General features: G+C 39.3%; 1 protein-coding gene across 4 annotated transcripts in view; it reads left to right on the top strand.

Annotated features, from left to right (window-relative positions):
* slit2 (slit homolog 2 (Drosophila)) overlaps positions 1-13,247 on the top strand; it is a 455,515-nt gene extending 442,268 nt beyond the window's left edge. For all 4 annotated transcript variants that reach the window (XM_072252964.1, XM_072252963.1, XM_072252962.1 and 1 more), the window contains 2 exons: positions 8,408-8,619; positions 11,944-13,247. In XM_072252964.1, the coding sequence (XP_072109065.1) occupies positions 8,408-8,619; positions 11,944-12,185 (454 nt within the window). In that variant the 3' untranslated portion in view covers positions 12,186-13,247. The remainder of the gene's footprint in view (positions 1-8,407; positions 8,620-11,943) is intronic.
* Positions 13,248-18,979: the final 5,732 nt, after the last annotated feature.

Below are 18,979 nucleotides of genomic sequence, written 5' to 3'. Positions count from 1 at the left end.
TTAGAAATAAATTGTGTTTAACCTAAATAAAGGGAATTACAATGGAATGAGGATAGAGCTGGCTGAGGTGGCCTAGGAAAGATGGTCTAGTTGGAGGGTTTAAACGGCATATAGTTTCTGACATTTAACATGATAGTGCATAATACTCAGTAAAAAATATAACCCAGCAGGGAGGGTTGAACCAATCATAGTTAAGCAAAGAAGTTAAGGAAGGTATTAAGTTGAAACGGAAAACATAAAAGAAGGCAAAAGTTCGTGTGAATTTGAAGACTGGGTTAAGTTTAGAATTCAGCAAAGAAGAACATGAAATATAATAGGGAAAAAGTAAATAATGAGAGTGAACTAGGAATAGATACCAAAAGAGCTTATACGAACTTCTGTAAGTATATGACAAAAGAGATATAGATACAGGGAAAAAGGTAGTGGCAAAGGAGTTATCAGATATTTTCCCTCAATCATGTAGAAAATGATCCCAGAAATAGCCTAGTAATGCTGAATAATGTTGGGGGAAAATTAAATGCCATCATTATCACTGGAGTATTAGGTAAAATAATGCGGCTAAAGGGTGTTAAAACCCTGAGCCCAGATGGGCCAGAAGTGGCTTCCAACAGGATAGATGCAGGATTGTAATCTTCCAACAGTCCTTCAATTCTGGAGAAGTACCAGAGGACCGGAAAACTGCGTGTTTGACACCCTTATTCAATAAGGAAGGGAGGCAAAAATGCAGTTAACCATAGATTTAGTAGCCCTAATAAATATTTTTTGAAAATGCTAGAAATGATATATTAGGGAAGTAATAACAGCAAATGTGAAAATTGTAACTTAATTATGCAAAATCATCCTAGCTTCACAAAGGAGAGATCATTTCTTACATACTTATAGAGCTTTTTGTGGAAGGGAGGACCAAAGTGGGTAGGTAGGAACAAGTAGAAATGTGTACTTGTGTTTTCCAGTAAGTGCTTAACAAGATGCCTCAGAAAAGTTATATCACAAGATATGAGACCATGGTGTTTAAGGTTTCTTGATGGGATGGAAAGAGGGTTGGCTACAAAACAGCAAAAAAAGAAATCCAATGAAGTGTTTTATTTAAGGTTGAAACTTGTACCAGTGTAGTCAGCACTGGGAGTACATCTAATTACTTGTTGAATATTAATAAGTTGGAAGGAAGAGAATGATTTGTAAACAAATTTGCAACAAAATAAAAATAGATGAGGAGAAAAATAGCAAGGTCAATATAGTTCATAGTGAAATATTAGTAAGTTTGTTGGGTGGGCAAGAAGTTGGCAAAATTGAGAAATTGTGCAGTTTGAAAGGAAAAACAAAAGAGTGGTATTATTTAAATTAAAAATTGCAGAAAATAGATTTAGGAGCTCTTATGTATGAAACATAGAAAGCTTCACACATGTGTAGGAGGTAAAAGGGAAAGCTGATTTCAAGGGATTGGAATATAAAAGTTGTGAAATCTTAATGCATGAATATTGTGATCAAGTTTAGTTCACTTGTTGATGGAATGATAGCATTTCATTGGAAACACGTGAGAGGAGGTTCACCTGGGTGAACCCAGATATCATATGAGGAAAGGTGAAACAAAACTGCTCAATGCAATTCAGAAGAATAATCTTTTTGCAACTTGTAAGAGTGTTCGGGTCTAGAGATGTTAACTGCTGAGACGAACTTAAGGGTCTAGAGATGTTAACTGCTGAGAGGAAGTTAGGGGTTTAGAGATATTAATAGCTGAGGGGAAGTTTCCTTTCATGCGAAAATCCAAAACCAGAGAACCTGGTCTCAGAATAAGGGGGTGGTCATTGAAGACTGAGGTGTGGAAGAATTTCTTTTCTCAGAGTTCAGTCTTTTGAATTACTTGCTACAGAGAGGTGTGGAACTTGAGTCTTTGACGATAAAGCTGAGGTGGAATTCTAATCAGCAAAGGAATCAAGGATAATGGATTATTTCTTTCTTGGCGGATGGCAGTCAACGCCAGAGATCAATGCTGGTGACGCAGTGCGAGTTTAAAAAGAGCTCGGATACTTTTTGGCATTTTTCTCAGCAGGCGACAATCAGCACAAGAGATCATTCAGTGGTGAGAGCATGAGACTGAAAAAGGGCTGAAGTGCTTTTTGACTTTTTTCTTGGTGGGTGGCAGTCAGCACAAGTGGTCATTCTTTGGTGACACAGTGTGAGGTTTAAAAAGAGCTTCTGCTTTTCGGCTTCTTTCTTGGTGGGCAGCACCCAGTGCAAGAGGTCATTAGTTGGTGACATAGCGCGAGGTTTAAAAAGAGCTTAGGTAGACAGAGGGCTTGGTGTGGCTCTATTACTAAGAAATGAAATCAAATCCTTGGAAAGAGATTGGAAGATATATAATCCTTGTTGGTAAAGTTTAAGAAGCTGAGATGGTAAAAAGACCCTGATGTGAGTTATATACAGCCTCCTAACAGTAGTTAAGATGTAGGCTACAAATTGCAATGGGAAATTAGAAAAGGCATGTAAAAAGTGCAATGTTGTGATAATCATGGAAGATTTCAATATCCAGATAGATTGGGAAAATCAGGCTGGTGGTGAATCCCAAGAGAGGGAATTTGTAGAATGCCTATTAGATGGCTTTCTAGAGCAGCTTGAGGTTGAGCCTAATAGGAGAACATAATTCTGGATTGGTGGTTATATAATGACCCAGGTTTGACAAGAAGCTAAAGGTAAAGGAACCCTTAAGATACAGTGATCATAATATGATAGAATTCTCACTGCAGCTTGAGAAATTGTTAAAATCAGATGTGTCAGTATTACAGTGGGCAAAGAGAATTACAAATGCATGAGAGAGGGAGAGAGGAATTGATTGGAGTGGGTCACTGGTAGGGATGACAGCAGAACAACACTGTGTTTCTGGGAGGGAGGATGAAGCAACGGAGCTGACAAGGGAAGTCCGAGATAATATAAAAGCAAAATAAATAATGTACAATATGACAAAAAATTAATGGGAAGTTATAGGATTTAAAAACTAACAGAAGGGAACTAAAAAAGCAATAGAGAAAAGATTAAATATGAAGGTAAGCTAGCCAATAGTATCAAAGAGAATACAAAAAGTTTTTTCAGATATATAAGGAGTAAAAAAGAGATTTGAGTGGATATCAAAATGGTGGAAAAAGACGCCAGAGATATATTACTAATTGGGACAATGAAATGGCGGAAGAACTTAAGTATTTTGCATCAGTCTTCACTGTGGAAGACACTTGCAGAATGCTAGAAATGCAAGAGTATCAGGAGGAAGAAGTGAGTGTCATTGCTATTACTGAGGAGGTGCTTGGGAAGCTGAAAACTCTGAAGATAGATAAGTTACCTGGACCAGTTGGACTATATTCCAGGGTTCTGAAAGAGATTAGATTAGATTAGGTTATGAGGACACTCAGTCCTCATTTATTGTCATTTAGAAATGCATGCTTTAAAAAATGATACAATGGTCCTCCAATATGATATCACAGAAACACAAGACAAACCAAGACTAAAACTAACAAAAACCACAAAATTATAACATATAGTTACAACAGTCCAAAGCAATACCGTAATTTGATAAGAGCAGACCATGGGCCCGGTAAAAAAAAGTCTTGATAGCCCCAACGTCTCACGCAAATGGTAGAAGGGAGAAACTCTCCCTGCCATGAGCTTCCAGTGTCGCAAACTTGCTGATGCAGCACCCTGGAAGCACCCAACCACAGTCCGACTCTGAGTCCGTCTGAAAACTTCGAGCCTCCGACCAGCCCTCCGACACCGAGCACCATATCTGCCAAGTGCTTCAACCCCGCCCCAGCTGTCGAGCAACAAGCAAAGCCGAGGATCGGGGCCTTCCCCTCCGGAGATTTCGGATCATACACTAGTGGCAGCAGCGAAACAGGCATTTCAGAAGTTTCACCAGATGTTTCTCCGTGCTCTCACATCTGCCTCCATCAAATCAGAATTGTGCACGGCATAATAGATGCGAGATGGATGAAGAGATTAGTAATGATAAAGGGAGGGAGGCAGAAGAAAGGAAATGATAGGCCAGTTAGCTTGACTTCAGTGGTTGGAAACTTGTTGGAATCTATTATTAAGGATGAGGATTTAGGGCACTTTGAGACACGTGATAAAATAGACCAAACTCACCATAGTTTTCTAAAGGGGAAATTTTGCCTGACAAATCTATTGGAATTCTTTGAGGAAATAACAGGCAGGATAGGCAGTCAGTGGATGTTGTTTATTTGGATATTCAGAAGGCCTTTGACAAGGTGCTGTACATGAGGCTGCTTAATAAAATAAGCACCCATGGTATTACGGGAAAGATCCTCACATGGATAAAAGGTTGGCTGACTTGTTGGAGGGAAAGAGTGGGAATAAAGGGGACCTTTTCTGATTGACTGCTGGTGATCAGTGGTATGCCAAAAGGGTCGGTGCTGGGACCGCTACTTTTGACATCATTTGTCAATGATTTCGACATACATAAAGAAGTAAACAGTCCTGATGAAGGGTCTCGGCCCAAAACGTCGACAGTTTACCCTTTTCCATTTGCCTGGCCTGCTGAGTTCCTCTTGCATTTTGTGTGTGTTGCTTTGGATTTCCAGCATCTGCAGATTTTTTCATGTTGATGAAGGAATTGATGTTTTTGTGGCCTGGCTTGCGGACAATATGATGACAGCTGAGGAAGCAGGGTGTCTGCAAAAGGACTTAGACAGGTGGGGGAAGTGGTAGCTGGAATATAATATAGAGAAATGTATAGTTATGCACTTTGGTAGAGGAATAAATTTTGTAACTGGGTAGAAAGTTCAATAATCAAAGGTGCAGAGGGACTTCAGAGTCCTCATGCAGGATTCCATAAAGGTTAACTTGTAGGTTGAGTCTGTGGTAAGGAAGGCAAATGTTAGCATTCATTTTGAGAAGACTAGAATACAAAAGCAAGGATGGAATGCTGAGGCTTTATAAGGCTTTGGTCAGACTGCACTTCTGGGCAGTTGTGGGCCCCTTATCTAAAAAAGGATGTGCTGGCATTGGAGAGAGTTGAGAGGAGGTTCTCAAGGATGATCCCAAGAATGAAAGAGTTAATATATGAGGAGTGTTTGATGACTCTGGGCCTAGGCTCACTAGATTTTAGATTATGTGAGGATCTCATTAAAAGGTATCAAAATATTGAATGGACTGGATTGAGTGGGTGTGGAGAGGATGCTTCCTGTGGGAGAGTTTAGGACCAGAGGGCACAGCCACAGAATTGAGAGACATGCATTTAGAGCAAAGATGAGGAAAAATTTCTTTAGCCAGAGGGTGGTAAATCTTTGGAACTTTTTGCCAGAGCGGGTATGTGGGCCAAGTCATGGGGTTGAGAGACTTAATGTAGACTTATGAGACACAAATAGTGCTAATTCTGGAGTCCAGTGGTGTGGTCCAACTTCGCTTGGATCAGACTTCCAATTCGACAACTTGGTATGGGATCAGACATTCCATTCATATCAGTGGTGATTTTCAACTAGCAGATTAGCAAGCCAAAACAAGGTTTATACTTGATTATTTTTGTTTAATGTCTCTCACCATGCCTAAGGATATTAATTTAGTTGTAATAAGGTTTTCTAATATCTTAGTAATTACATTAGTTGTATTTGTTCATGTCAATGTTAAAATGTCAGAGGCATGAAAAGAAATATTCAGAATAATTATAAACTTCCTTTGAAGCAAAGCTCTGCCTCCAGTTCTGCATTTTTCAAAAGCCTGTCAGGTCCTTGTCAGGGTTTCTGTTGGTGAAATTTCCCCACCCAACTTAAGGGTGCACCAAGCAAGCGAGTTTGGCTCTTCGCATCGGGACCCCTTCTCAAAGAGACAGCTCAGACTTTGAGAGGTGCTTGCTGCTGAGGGGCCGATACAGGAAGATCTGGTTAACTAAACTTCAATTCAGTCATTCATTTGGTACACCAAATACATTAAATAATCCATGTTAATATTTTGCATTTTTCTTCTACACTGCCGCTGAACTAATTTGAGTAAGGTGATTGTTTTCTATTTAAGAGGGTGTGTTTCTGCAACTAAGTTATTCACACGGATATTAACAATAGGCTTATTTTGGTGGGATAAGTAGGAATGAAGATAATTCCTAGCAACTCTTTATAAATGAATAGTGAGCAGGTAAAATATAATGGGATTCCTGATTGGAACTGAGCTCCCATCCTACCCGTCTGAAATCATCCTCCTGAGTTACAGTTCATGGCACTCCTTGTAGTTCAGCCAGTACTGTTACATCAGTAAACGTCAAGATATGCACAGCAAAGAGCTTGAGTTTTATGGAAAATTCCTCCCACAATGGTTTAGCTTCCTCTTTTGGCTCCCAGTGTTTGTTCATCAGGATTCATTCGGTGCTGCTATGGCAGGGTATGCTGAGACTACTTACTTAATCATGTCAAGCTGCAGTACCTAAGGAAATGGATTAACATGAAGTTTGTATTCTTGATCAAGTCTACAACTGTTAGTTGGTTGAGTCATGTCTAAACCAATAATAGGATAGGCTACATTTTCATCTACGGAGCAGACTCGATGGGCCGAATGGCCAACTTACATAGAAACATACATAGAAAATAGGTGCAGGAGTAGGCCATTCGGCCCTTCGTGCCTGCACCGCCATTTATTATGATCATGGCTGATCATCCAACTCAGAACACCGCCCCAGCCTTCGCTCCATACCCCCTGACCCCTGTAGCCACAAGGGCCATATCTAACTCCCTCTTAAATATAGCCAATGAACTGGCCTCAACTGTTTTCTGTGGCAGAGAATTCCACAGATTCACCACTCTCTGTGTGAAGAAGTTTTTCCTAATCTCGGTCCTAAAAGGCTTCCCCTCTATCCTCAAACTGTGGCCCCTCGTTCTGGACTTCCCCAACATCGGGAACAATCTTCCTGCATCTAGCCTGTCCAATCCCTTTAGGATCTTATACGTTTCAATCAGATCCCCCCTCAATCTTCTAAATTCCAACAAGTACAAGCCCAGTTCATCCAGTCTTTCTTCATATGAAAGTCCTGCCATCCCAGGAATCAATCTGGTGAACCTTCTTTGTACTCCCTCTATGGCAAGGATGTCTTTCCTCAGATTAGGGGACCAAAACTGCACACAATACTCCAGGTGTGGTCTCACCAAGGCCTTGTACAACTGCAGTAGTACCTCCCTGCTCCTGTACTCAAATCCTCTCGCTATAAATGCCAGCATACCATTCGCCTTTTTCACTGCCTGCTGTACCTGCATGCCCACTTTCAATGACTGGTGTATAATGACACCCAGGTCTCGTTGCACCTCCCCTTTTCCTAATCGGCCACCATTCAGATAATAATCTGTTTTCCTATTTTTGCCACCAAAGTGGATAACTTCACATTTATCCACATTAAATTGCATCTGCCATGAATTTGCCCACTCACCCAACCTATCCAAGTCACCCTGCATCCTCTTAGCATCCTCCTCACAGCTAACACTGCCACCCAGCTTCGTGTCATCCGCAAACTTGGAGATGCTGCATTTAATTCCCTCATCCAAGTCACTAATGTATATTGTAAACAACTGAGATCCCAGCACTGAGCCTTGCGGTACCCCACTAGTCACTGCCTGCCATTCTGAAAAGGTCCCGTTTATTCCCACTCTTTGCTTCCTGTCTGCTAACCAATTCTCCACCCACACCAATACCTTACCCCCAATACCATGTGCTTTAAGTTTGCACACTAATCTCCTGTGTGGGACCTTGTCAAAAGCCTTCTGAAAATCCAAATATACCACATCCACTGGTTCTCCCCTATCCACTCTACTAGTTACATCCTCAAAAAATTCTATGAGATTCGTCAGACATGATTTTCCTTTCACAAATCCATGCTGACTTTGTCTGATCATTTCACCGCTTTCCAAATGTGCTGTTATCACATCCTTGATAACTGACTCCAGCAGTTTCCCCACCACCGACGTTAGGCTAACCGGTCTATAATTCCCCGGTTTCTCTCTCCCTCCTTTTTTAAAAAGTGGAGTTACATTAGCCACCCTCCAATCCTCAGGAACTAGTCCAGAATCTAACGAGTTTTGAAAAATTATCACTAATGCATCCACTATTTCTTGGGCTACTTCCTTAAGCACCCTGGGATACAGACCATCTGGCCCTGGGGATTTATCCGCCTTCAATCCCTTCAATTTACCTAACACCACTTCCCTACTAACATGTATTTCGCTCAGTTCCTCCATCTCACTGGACCCTCTGTCCCCTACTATTTCTGCTTCTGCTCCTTTGTCTTATGGTCTTAACATTACTTGCCCAATCTTTTGACCAATGTTATATTGCATTATGGCAAACATCAAGAAGGGGGAAATAAAACTGTAGGAAGACTATACTTGAACACAGTTGTTGATTATTCAATGTTATGATCTATTTTCAGGTGCGTGCATGGTATTTGTGTGCCAATCAATGCCTTCTCGTACAGCTGTAAATGCCAGCTGGGTTTCAGAAATGTGCTGTGTGATGAGGAAGAGGAGCTGTTTAATCCTTGTCAGAACATCAGGTGTAAACATGGAACATGCAGGCTTTTGGCTCTGAGTCGGCCTTACTGTGAATGTAACAGTGGTTACACTGGAGAGAACTGTGATAAAGGTATGGGCAGTTCAATAGAAATATCTTCTTAATTCTAGAGTTTAAGGACACTCAGTCTTTCTGAGATATTCTGACTTCAAGTTGCAGATAGTTTTAAACAGCCATGTCATTTGCTTTATTGTATCCAATGACTCCAAGCTTCCGAAAACAATTGGGGAGAACAATTTTACCTCTTTCATGCTCAATTCCATCCCTTCAACCAAACGAAAAGCCGGCAATGTATGTTATAAAATATAAAGCAACTGGAGTGCTATTTTGTAACTTGTATTGACTAACCTGTGGCATTCATATTCATCGTTTGGTCATTACATACCACACCTCACAAATTTGTTGTTGATTTTAGAAGCAGATGCTTTTTGCTTTAAGAATTTGAACATGTTTTGTTCCCTGTTTTCAGTAAATTGACAGGTCGTCTGGTATTTCATGTAGCTGAATTATGCTGGATGCTGAGGATGACTCTTTGTATTGCTCTATGTCTCAATTTAATTCACGTTTTATGTTAATGAGGTTTATTAATTTGAAAGCACTTCATTTAAGTAGGGTTCCGTTTTTCAGCTTTATCCTCACTGCTGTTTATCTCGCTTTAACATTTCTATATCTTCTTGGACTGAGCAGCCAAATCCAATGATTCTGAACTAAACCCTAGTACAAACTCTACCTCTGACCTCTCAACTTCAACTGACCAATCACAGCACCTCTTGCAGGTGAGATGAATGGGAAAAAGGGGTGATTGTTTCTTCTTTTCTCTCTCTCTCTCTTTTTGCTAGTTACCCTTTCTAAAAACATGTTTGAATTCAATAACATTTATTCCTCTTCTAGCTCTGACTTACACCTTTCCCCACTCTTTTTGCTTGTAAAATGTGATTTTCATCTTTTATTGGTGTAAGTGTAAAGTATGCAGCAATTGTAATGACATTTATTCCCATGTTTTGTTAGTTCATGATTCCATACCAAATGACTGGAAGCATAAAATCTATATCAAACATACTGTGTATAATGTTACCGGAAGTATTCTATAAGAATCAATGAAAATAACTGTAGTACAAAGGGAGTTTATGCTTTCATTCATAATTGTATGAGATACTATATTGTTAATACTTCAAAAGACTGCATTTTCAGTTTCTTGAAATAAATAGTATTTGCCACCTTTATGGCCAACAAAAGATAACCAAGCATTCATTCTCCAAGAGAACATTATAATGCAGTTTGATTCATTTATACGTAGCAATGTTTGAAAGTTCCCCTCACTTGTGGAACAAACGGTATAACTCATGTTCATTTAATATTCTGTTTCTATAAATAGTTTTGATTTTTTTGTATTTTTAAAATTACTTAGATACATGTAGTATCTAACTACATATAGTCATGACATAACCTGACAACTTAAAATCTTGAATTACATATAGTCATGACATAACCTGACAACTTAAAATCATGAATTAAATTCTATAATATCTTATTAAAAAGTCAAGGAGTCTGGGTAAACAACGATTCTCATTTTTGTACAAGGCAAAACAAATGAAAATATGGAACTTGACTCTCATTTTCCACAATATGGATAGAAACTCCATATGCTTCATAAATGCTCTGGCCATTTATAAATCTTGTACTTAGACAGAAAGCATACTTATGATAAATTTGTTAACCGTTTTTTTTATCTTAGACAATAGACAATTTTGGAGAAGTCATCTTTAGCAGTGTCTATCCTTGCATGTACTGATAATGTGTTTTATTGAACATTTGGAATTAACAATATGGGATTTAGATGTGGGATGGTAGTGAAGGTTATTGCCTGAACCATTTGGTTAAGATAATAGCCTAAACTATTATTATTTTTTGGTACTGAATCATGAATTATTTTTAATTCAGTTTCAGAGTTTCCCTTCATAGAATTTCAACTTAAAATCTCTGGGTTGCTAGTTTAGTAGTATACTATAATTCAGTATATATGATGACTATATGAATTCATGTTAATTTCCAATGGCAATGACTAATGCTGAAGAGCTCCTTCCATTGCTGCAGTTCCTGAAATATTGACCCAGATTTTGTTTTCAGTGGTGAAACACTGCTAATCTCTAACAAAACTGTCGACAATCCCTGTGGTTGTGGACTTCTTCTTTTTTCCAATGCCAGTTCCACAAATACGCTGGCATCCAGTAACAGTGATTTCATCAAGCAGGCTAATAATTCTCAACAGCAGTAAAAAGTTTAAGGGACAGGACTTCCAAGTCACATTCTAAGTAGGGTGCATAGTATAGACTGCGATATACATATGAGATGAAGGTAGAAATTTAAAAAAAACAGATGTTTTAGGATAAAACAATAAAAATATTTAGTTGAAAGCATGGAATTGTTACCTATTTATAAAGGAATGGCAAACTATAAACATAAAATCTGTGTTTTGGAGCCACTGAGAGTGTTAAAAGAGTAATCACAGCTTTGTTAATTGGAATATTCTAGTAAACACTCCAGCGGTCAGGTAGCATCTGTGGAGAGAAAAAGGAGCTACATTTGTCTTAGTATGCAATTTTTAAAACATTCATCCAGCTGTAAAATTTAAGTATTATTTAAACTCTGGTAAAACTTTGTAAATATCTGAAGTATAGTCATTTTTAAAGATTTATGCTGAAGACAATTCAGAAAACAACAGTACTGGGTCTGCCAGACTCTCAAGTAACCATTTACACATAGATTGAAACTTAATCTTAGCCCACATTCCCAGTAGCTCTGAACCTGTACTTTGCCCAAGGTTCCACCACACATCTAAACCTTAGGAGCATTACACAGTGATCAATTACCCTGCCAACAAACACTGAATTAGAATCATACATGACATGAAATTAGTTGTTTGGCAGCTGCAGTACAGTAGGATTCTTGGGGTTTAGGAGGAAACAGAGATTGCACCAATTCTGCACATCTGAGGTCAGGATTGAATTTGGATTGCAGGACCTGTGAGGGAGTGGCTCTACAAGATGAGCCCCAACCTTCTTTTACTGTTCCCAATCCCACCAGCCCTGCCCAACTCGCGTTGACAGCAGCTTCTGTTGTCTCTTCTTTAACTGCATTTGTAGCAACGCCAGATGTTGTGGTTAGCTTTTTACATGATGATTCTAGAATCAATAATAACAACAAGCTAGTCAAGAGAGATTTCACTTCACCTTTTGTTTTCCTTCTGAACTTGCAACATTGAAATCATTTAGCTACAAGCTAATGAGACTTGACAGTATAAGTTTACTTATTGTTGAAGAAAGTAAACATACCGTTAAAGTGTTGTATTTACTCTAAGTCAGTCAAAAATGATAGATCTTTTGCCCTCATTTCCAGAAATCTCCTGTCGAGGAGAACGCATCCGAGATTACTACCAGAAACAGCAAGGCTATGCCGCATGCCAAACAACCAAAAAGGTCTCGCGGTTAGAGTGCAGAGGTGGATGTGACAACGGACAGTGCTGTGGGCCTCTGAGAAGCAAACGGCGGAAATACAGTTTTGAATGCACTGACGGCTCTTCATTTGTGGAGGAGGTGGAGAAGATTGTGAAATGCGGCTGCTCACGCTGTTCTTTGTAAAAGCTTCAAACGCTTGCCCCTTTTCAAAACAATGTGCGCCTGGTGACTGTGTGGGACGTATGTTGCTTTCGTGCTGGAGATATTTGAATTATATTGTAAAATACAGAACAGACTTATTTTTATTATCAGAAAATGACTATTTTCTTCATTTACAAATACATTTCAAGTCCTTTTGACTGAAAGTTGTTGCAAAACACATAAAAGTACCTGTCAGAAGCCAAACTGTTTTGACTTTTCCTGACTCAGTGTGAAGAAACTCTCTATAATTTGACATCTAGCGGACAAAATAAAATCTAAAGGAAGATTGTGCCACTGAAGAAGATGTCCGTCCATCTTTGAAACAGGGACATGGATTTAACTGTGCTGAAAGGAAATGAAACCAAGAATGTGCATCGATGAAGAAGACCTGGAGCTTCCGCTGTCATTTTATATCTTGATTACGTGAACAGCAATTTTTCTTTTTCCCGGTATAATGTGTATGTTAGCATAATCGAGCTTACAAAGTGTTTTAGCAAGCCTTGTTTCCAGTATTAATTCTTTGTAATATAACTATAAATGGGGGACTATACAACAAATAGAGAATTGATGTATGGATTACTTAGTTGGATAAAGTTTTGTGGTTTTCTTTTGAAATGAGTTTATGCAGTATTCAAAATATCATTAAGAAGTATTTATTGTATCAAGAAAAACTTGTACCTAACTTTGCTAGAACTTCTCTTTCACTCCATTTTTGAATCTTTAATATATATTAATTTATATTTCATTCTCATATTTTTGTATGTTAAAAACGTTAAAAAAATGATTGCAGTTTTTTTTATTTTTATTTTGGGGGGGATAGAGTAACTAACATTCTAGCATGTCCTCTCGGGTGAATTGTGTTGTTAACTTTTTGATCAGTTGTGTCTCCTGTACTTTTGACCAATGACATTGCTTTGGTTTACAAAGCGTGGGAAATAACCTCAGCCTAACGGTGTCAGATGTAACAATCCAGTGTATATTTTGTGAAATTCTGCTGAATTTGTACGTTTACCGGTGAAATAATGATCTCCTTGACAAACTTCACTTTTGTTATAGAAGTGATTTATTTCTGAACAGCCTAGTCTATCTCCTTCCTGATCCCATCCCAAGCTTCTCATTTGCCGAAATTTGACAAAAGATAAATTAAAACACGTACTACTCCTCCGGGCAAATGGATGTGTTGTTACATATCAGGATATTATTGGAAGTTCCTTAGCTTCCTGACAGTAAAATTCAAAGTGTCTTCTTTCCTTGTCTATTTGTCAGTCCTCGATTCCACAGCAACTTATCATTACTAAGCTTGAGATTTAGAGTTCATAAATTTAAGTAGTTGGCTGGACTATTAACAAATTAAGGTCTCAGAGTGCCTATGTAAGTAAACCTTCAATTCCTTTGATTTCTGTAGGATCTGCTTAGATACACAAGTTCTCTGTGTGGTTTAAATTGGGCATTAACTTCAATCTGATGTACCCTCTCATTTATTGGATGATGTGGTAAACAGGTAGCACAAGCAGGTAGGGAAGATACTTTGCTGCTGCAGACTAAATTCCTTGTTTAATACTCAAACAAAATCTCAGGAGGAATTCAACCTAATTTACCCACGTTTTTGGTTTTAAATCAGCCTGGAATATAAAATACAGGACACAGTTTCCCTCACCTGAACTTTTCTGGAAATGACTCAACCAGCAATATGGATTAGGCAGCCTTGGTTTGTCCTGGATATCTATCTGAATGCGGGTCTTCTTAAAATCATTAAATTCAGGAGTCTGCCCTAAATTTAAGATTGTTTTTCCCAAACTGAACAGTTCACTTGCAAGATTTGCTGACTCATATCTATATTGTGTTTCTTGTCATTAACAGGTACGAAACAAGCTAGATCAAAATTTTACAAGCTGGTCCTTGGCTCCATTCATGATTAATGTTTGGATGATCCTTCTTGGCTGCTACTGTGTTTCTAGTGCTTATATTGAATACGTTGGTTGCTGCAGCTGAGGGCAGAAGTTTTATAAAAAAAAAGATGTTGGAGTGGACATGGTTAGAGTGGTCAGGCTTTGGCTCAACAGACTTGGGCAAGAGCAGGCGGAGGTTTGAAGTAAGCTTTAAGTAAGTTTTTTCTCTCTGTCTCTTTCTTTCTCTATATCTACATAGCTAATGCCACGAGAATGGGTCCAGGGTTAGTGTTATGCTCTTTGTGTGAGATGTGGGAACTCTGGGAGACCTCGAGTCTCTCTGCGAACCACATCAGCAGGAACTGCATTGAGTTGCATCTCCTTAGAAACCATGTCAAGGAACTGAAGCTGCAGCTGGATAACCTTCAGCTCATATGGGAAAATGAGGTGATAGTTAGGGAGGTAGTCACCCCTAAGTTGCAGGAGGTAAGTCGCTAGCTGGATGACTGTCAGGAGAGGAAAATTGTATAGGCAGCTTGTGCAGGGGGCCCCTGTGGCCATTCTCCTAAATAATAAGTACACCACTTTGGATACTGCTTAAAGGGGTAAGATCCACCAGGGGGAAGCAGCAGCAACCAGGTCTTTTGCACTGAGTCTGGCTCTGTGGCTCAGAAGGGAAGGAGGGAGAAGTGGAGTGCAGTAGTGATAGGGGATTCTATAGCCAGAGGATCAAAAAGTAATATTCCATTAACATAAGACATCCGGTTGCCTCCCAGATGTCAGTGTCAGGGATGTCTCTGATCAGGTCCACAGGATTCTAAAAGGGGAGGGAGAGGGGCCAGAAGTCATATTAGTACCAACGATACAGTTAGGAAAAGGGAGGAGGTCCTGAAGCAAGAATATAGCGATTTAGGCAGAAAACTGAAAAGCAGGACCTCCAGGATAGCAGTCTCTGGAATGCTGCCTGCGCCATGCACCAGTGAGGTAAAGAACAGGATGATTTGTTAGATGAATGTGGGACTGAAGAAATGGTGCAGGGGGCATGGATTCAGATTTCTGGATCTTTAGGATCTCTTCTTGGGTAGATACAATCTGTACAAAAAAGACGGTTTACACCTGAACCCAAGGGGGACCAAGATCTTTGTGGACAGGTTTGCTAGAGCATTTGGGGAGGGTTTAAACTAATATGACAGGGGGGTGGGAACTGGAGTGATAGGCCTAAGGATGGGGCAGTTGATATACAAGTGGATGCAGTGTATTGTGAGACTGTGAAGAAGAACAGGCAGATGATAGGACAAAATTGCAGCCGGATGAGTTGAAGGGGGCAAAATCGAGAAAGACTATGAATACAGCTCTAAAGGTGTTATATTTAAATCCACACAGTACATGGAACAAGGTTAGATCATCTTGTAGCACAGTTCGAGATCGGCAGGTATGACATTGTGGGCATCACTCAGTCATTGCAGAAGAAAGTTCATTGTTGGGAGGTTAACATCAAAGGAGACAAGTTGTATTGAAAGGATAGGCAGAGAGGATGAAGTAGCTCTGTTGGTAAAAAATGAAATCAAGTAAAAAATGAAATCAAATCCTTAGAAAAAGATGACATAGCATGAGAAAATGTATAATGCTTGTGGGTTGAGTTCAGAAACTGCGAGGGTTAAGAAACCCTGATGGGAGTATTACACAGGCCTCTGAACAGTAGCCAGGATATGGACTGCAAATTACAATAGGAGGTAGAAAAGGAATGTAAAAAAGGCAATGTTATTATGATAGTCATGGTGGATTTCCATAAGCCGGTAGGTTGAAAAAATCAGTTTGGTGTTGGATCCCAAGAGGGGAAATTTGTAGAATGCCAATGAGATGGCTTTTTAGAGCTGCTTACGCTTGAGCCTATGAGGAGAAAAGCAATTCTGGATTGGGTGTTGTGCAATGTACTAGATTTGATTAGGGAGTTTAAGGTAAAGGAATCCTGAGGAAGCAGTGATCATAATAGAATTCACTCTGCAATTTGAGAGGAAGAAGGTAAAGTCAGATGAATCATTATTATAGTGGAGTAAGGGGAATTATCGTGGCATGAGGGAGGAGTTGGCCAAGTTGATTGGAAGGGGACTCTTGCTGTGATGACAACAGAACGGCAATGATGATAGTTTCCAGGAGCAATTTGAAAGTCACAGGATAGATACATCCCAAAGATGAAGTATTCTCAAGGGATGATGGTGCAAACGTGGCTGATGAGGGAAGTCAAAGAAAGCATCAAAGGGTAAGAAAGGGCATATAAGAGAGCAAAAATTAGTGGAAAGTTAGAGGACTGGGAAACTTTTAAAATCCAACAGAGCAATTAAAAAGCCATAAGGAGAGAAAAGATTAAGTATGAAGGTAAGAAAGTTTTATCAGATATATATAATGTAAAAGAAAGGTGAGAGTGGAAATCGGACCATTGGAAAATGATACTGGAGAGGTAGTAGTGGGGGACAAAGAAATGGCACATGAACCTAGTGAGTATTTTGCATCAGTCTTCACTGTGGACAGTAGCAGTATGCAAGAAATTTGAAAATATCAGAGGACAGAAGTGATTGTAGTTGCTGTTACTAAGGAGAAGATGCTAGGGAAACTGAAAGGTCCAAAGGTGGAATAGTCACCTGAACGAGATGGATTATACCTCAAAGTTCTGAAAAAGATAGCTAAAAAGATTATGGAGGCATTAGTAATTAACTTTAAAGAATCACTAGATTCCAGAATGGTTCTGGAGGACTGGAAAATTGCAAATGTCACTCCACTCTAAGAAAGGAGTATAGCAGAAGAAAGGAAATTATAGACCAGTTAGCCTGACTTCAGTGGTTGAGAAGGTGTTGGAGTCCATTATTGAGGATGCATTATCGGAGTACTTAGAGGCACAAGATAAAATAGGCCAAAGTCAGCATGTTTTTCTAAAGGGGAACTCTTGCCTAACAAATCTGGTGGAATTCTTTAACAAGATAGACAAAGGAGAGTCAGTGAATGTTGTTTACTTGGACTTTCAGAAGACCTTTGACAAGGTGCAGTACATAAGGCTGCTTAACAAGGTAAGGGCCCGAGGTATTACAGGAAAGATACTAAAATGGATACAAGATTGGCTGACTGGCAGGAGGCAAAGTGTAGAAATAAAAGGGGCTATTTCTGGTTGACTGCTGGTGGCTACTGGTGTTCTGCAGAGTCGGTATTGGGACTGCTCCTTTTCACATTCTATGACCATGATTTGAAGGACACAATTGATGGCTTCATGACCAGATTTGGAGATGATACAAAAATACGTGGAGGGGCAGGTAGAGTTGGGGAAGCAGTGAGGCTGCAGAAGGACTTGGACAGATTGAAAAAATGGGTAAAGAAGGTGGCATGTGATGTAGGGAAGTGAATGGTCATTCACTTTGATAGAAGACATAAAAGCATAGACTATTTTCTAAGTGCGGATAAAATTCAGAAATCAGAAGTACAAAGGGATTTAGGAGTCCTTGTACAGGATTTCCTAAGAGTTAACTTGCAGGTTGAGTCAGTGGTAAGGAAGGAAAATGCAATGTTAACATCCATTTTGAGAGAACTAGAATATAAGAGCAAGAATGTAATGCTGAAGCTTTATAAAGCATTGGTCAGATCGCAATTGGAGTCTTGTGAGCAGTTTGGACCTCTTATCTAAAATGTGCTGGCATTGGAGAGGGTCTAGAGGAGGTTCATGAGAATGATACTGGGAATGAAGAGGTTAATGTATGAGGAGCTATTGATGGCTGGGCCTGTACTCACTAGAGTTTAGAAGAATGAGGAGGGATCTCATTGAAAGGCTGAGTTAGAGTGCGAGGAGAGGATGTTTCCTGTAGTGGGTGGGTGGAATTAAAATGTTTCATTTGAAACCCTGCATCAGGATGTTCTGATGTAGGAGTTTGACCCAAACTATTGGCAATCCCTCATCTTCCACAGATGATGGTTGATCGGACAACTGCATTCCCTTGTGCTTCGTAATATAAAAAATAGGTCTGGTTATTGTAGCTGGTGAGTACTTGCAAGTAAATCGACAACTGCAATTTTTTATATTACAACAGTGACTATTTTGGAATAAACCTTTATAAACTAAAGAATTTGAGTAAACAATGTTATGAAATGTCATCCAGAATATAAATGGAAATAATTCCTTATTGTGCACCATGGCACAACTTTACTAGAAGTAATAGGCATCTTCTTTTCACTGAAGGGATTGAAGCGCCAGTGCCACATCAGGTGCCCTCCTCAATCCCATCATGGATAGCAAAAACAAGGGGAATTGCCATGGAATTGAAAAAAAATGAAAGCACTCAACAGTAGGACAACATGGTAGCATAGTGATTAGCATAGAACCTTACAGCTCCAGTGATTACAACTGGGGTTCAATTACAGCCGCTGTCTATAAGGAGTTTATACCTGTTTCCCATGACCATTTCCTCCCAGTGACAAATAAATCTTTTGATTAGGCAACATCTACGGAAGTTAGCAATTCAAGTCAATTTTCTTGCCAAAAAGGTGCATTTAAAAGTTTGCTGTGATTGTTTGCTTTCCATAAGCATTGGGTGTGACCATCTGATTTCACTAAACTTCTGCATTTTCCTTCCAAAAAGCTACACCATGAATACCCAGCAACTATGAACTGTGTATCTAATGTCACGTACCCTGTGACAGGTTAAAGAACCAGCAGAGATGGAAAACACTTTGGAGTTGAATATTGCTATTAACTAATAATATTTATTAGTAACTACGCAATACAGTAATATAAAATCAGATGTATAAAACAGGTTAGCAATGATATATAAGTAAGTATATCAGTATGTGGAAATATATATGAAAACTAAGCTTCTTCAAGTCTAGGGGTAAATAGATAGTCTTACA

The sequence above is a fragment of the Mobula birostris genome, chromosome 3, assembly GCF_030028105.1.
Source record: "Mobula birostris isolate sMobBir1 chromosome 3, sMobBir1.hap1, whole genome shotgun sequence".
In the NCBI taxonomy this organism is placed as follows: domain Eukaryota; kingdom Metazoa; phylum Chordata; class Chondrichthyes; order Myliobatiformes; family Myliobatidae; genus Mobula; species Mobula birostris.
This window is presented reverse-complemented; position numbering and strand designations above follow the sequence as displayed.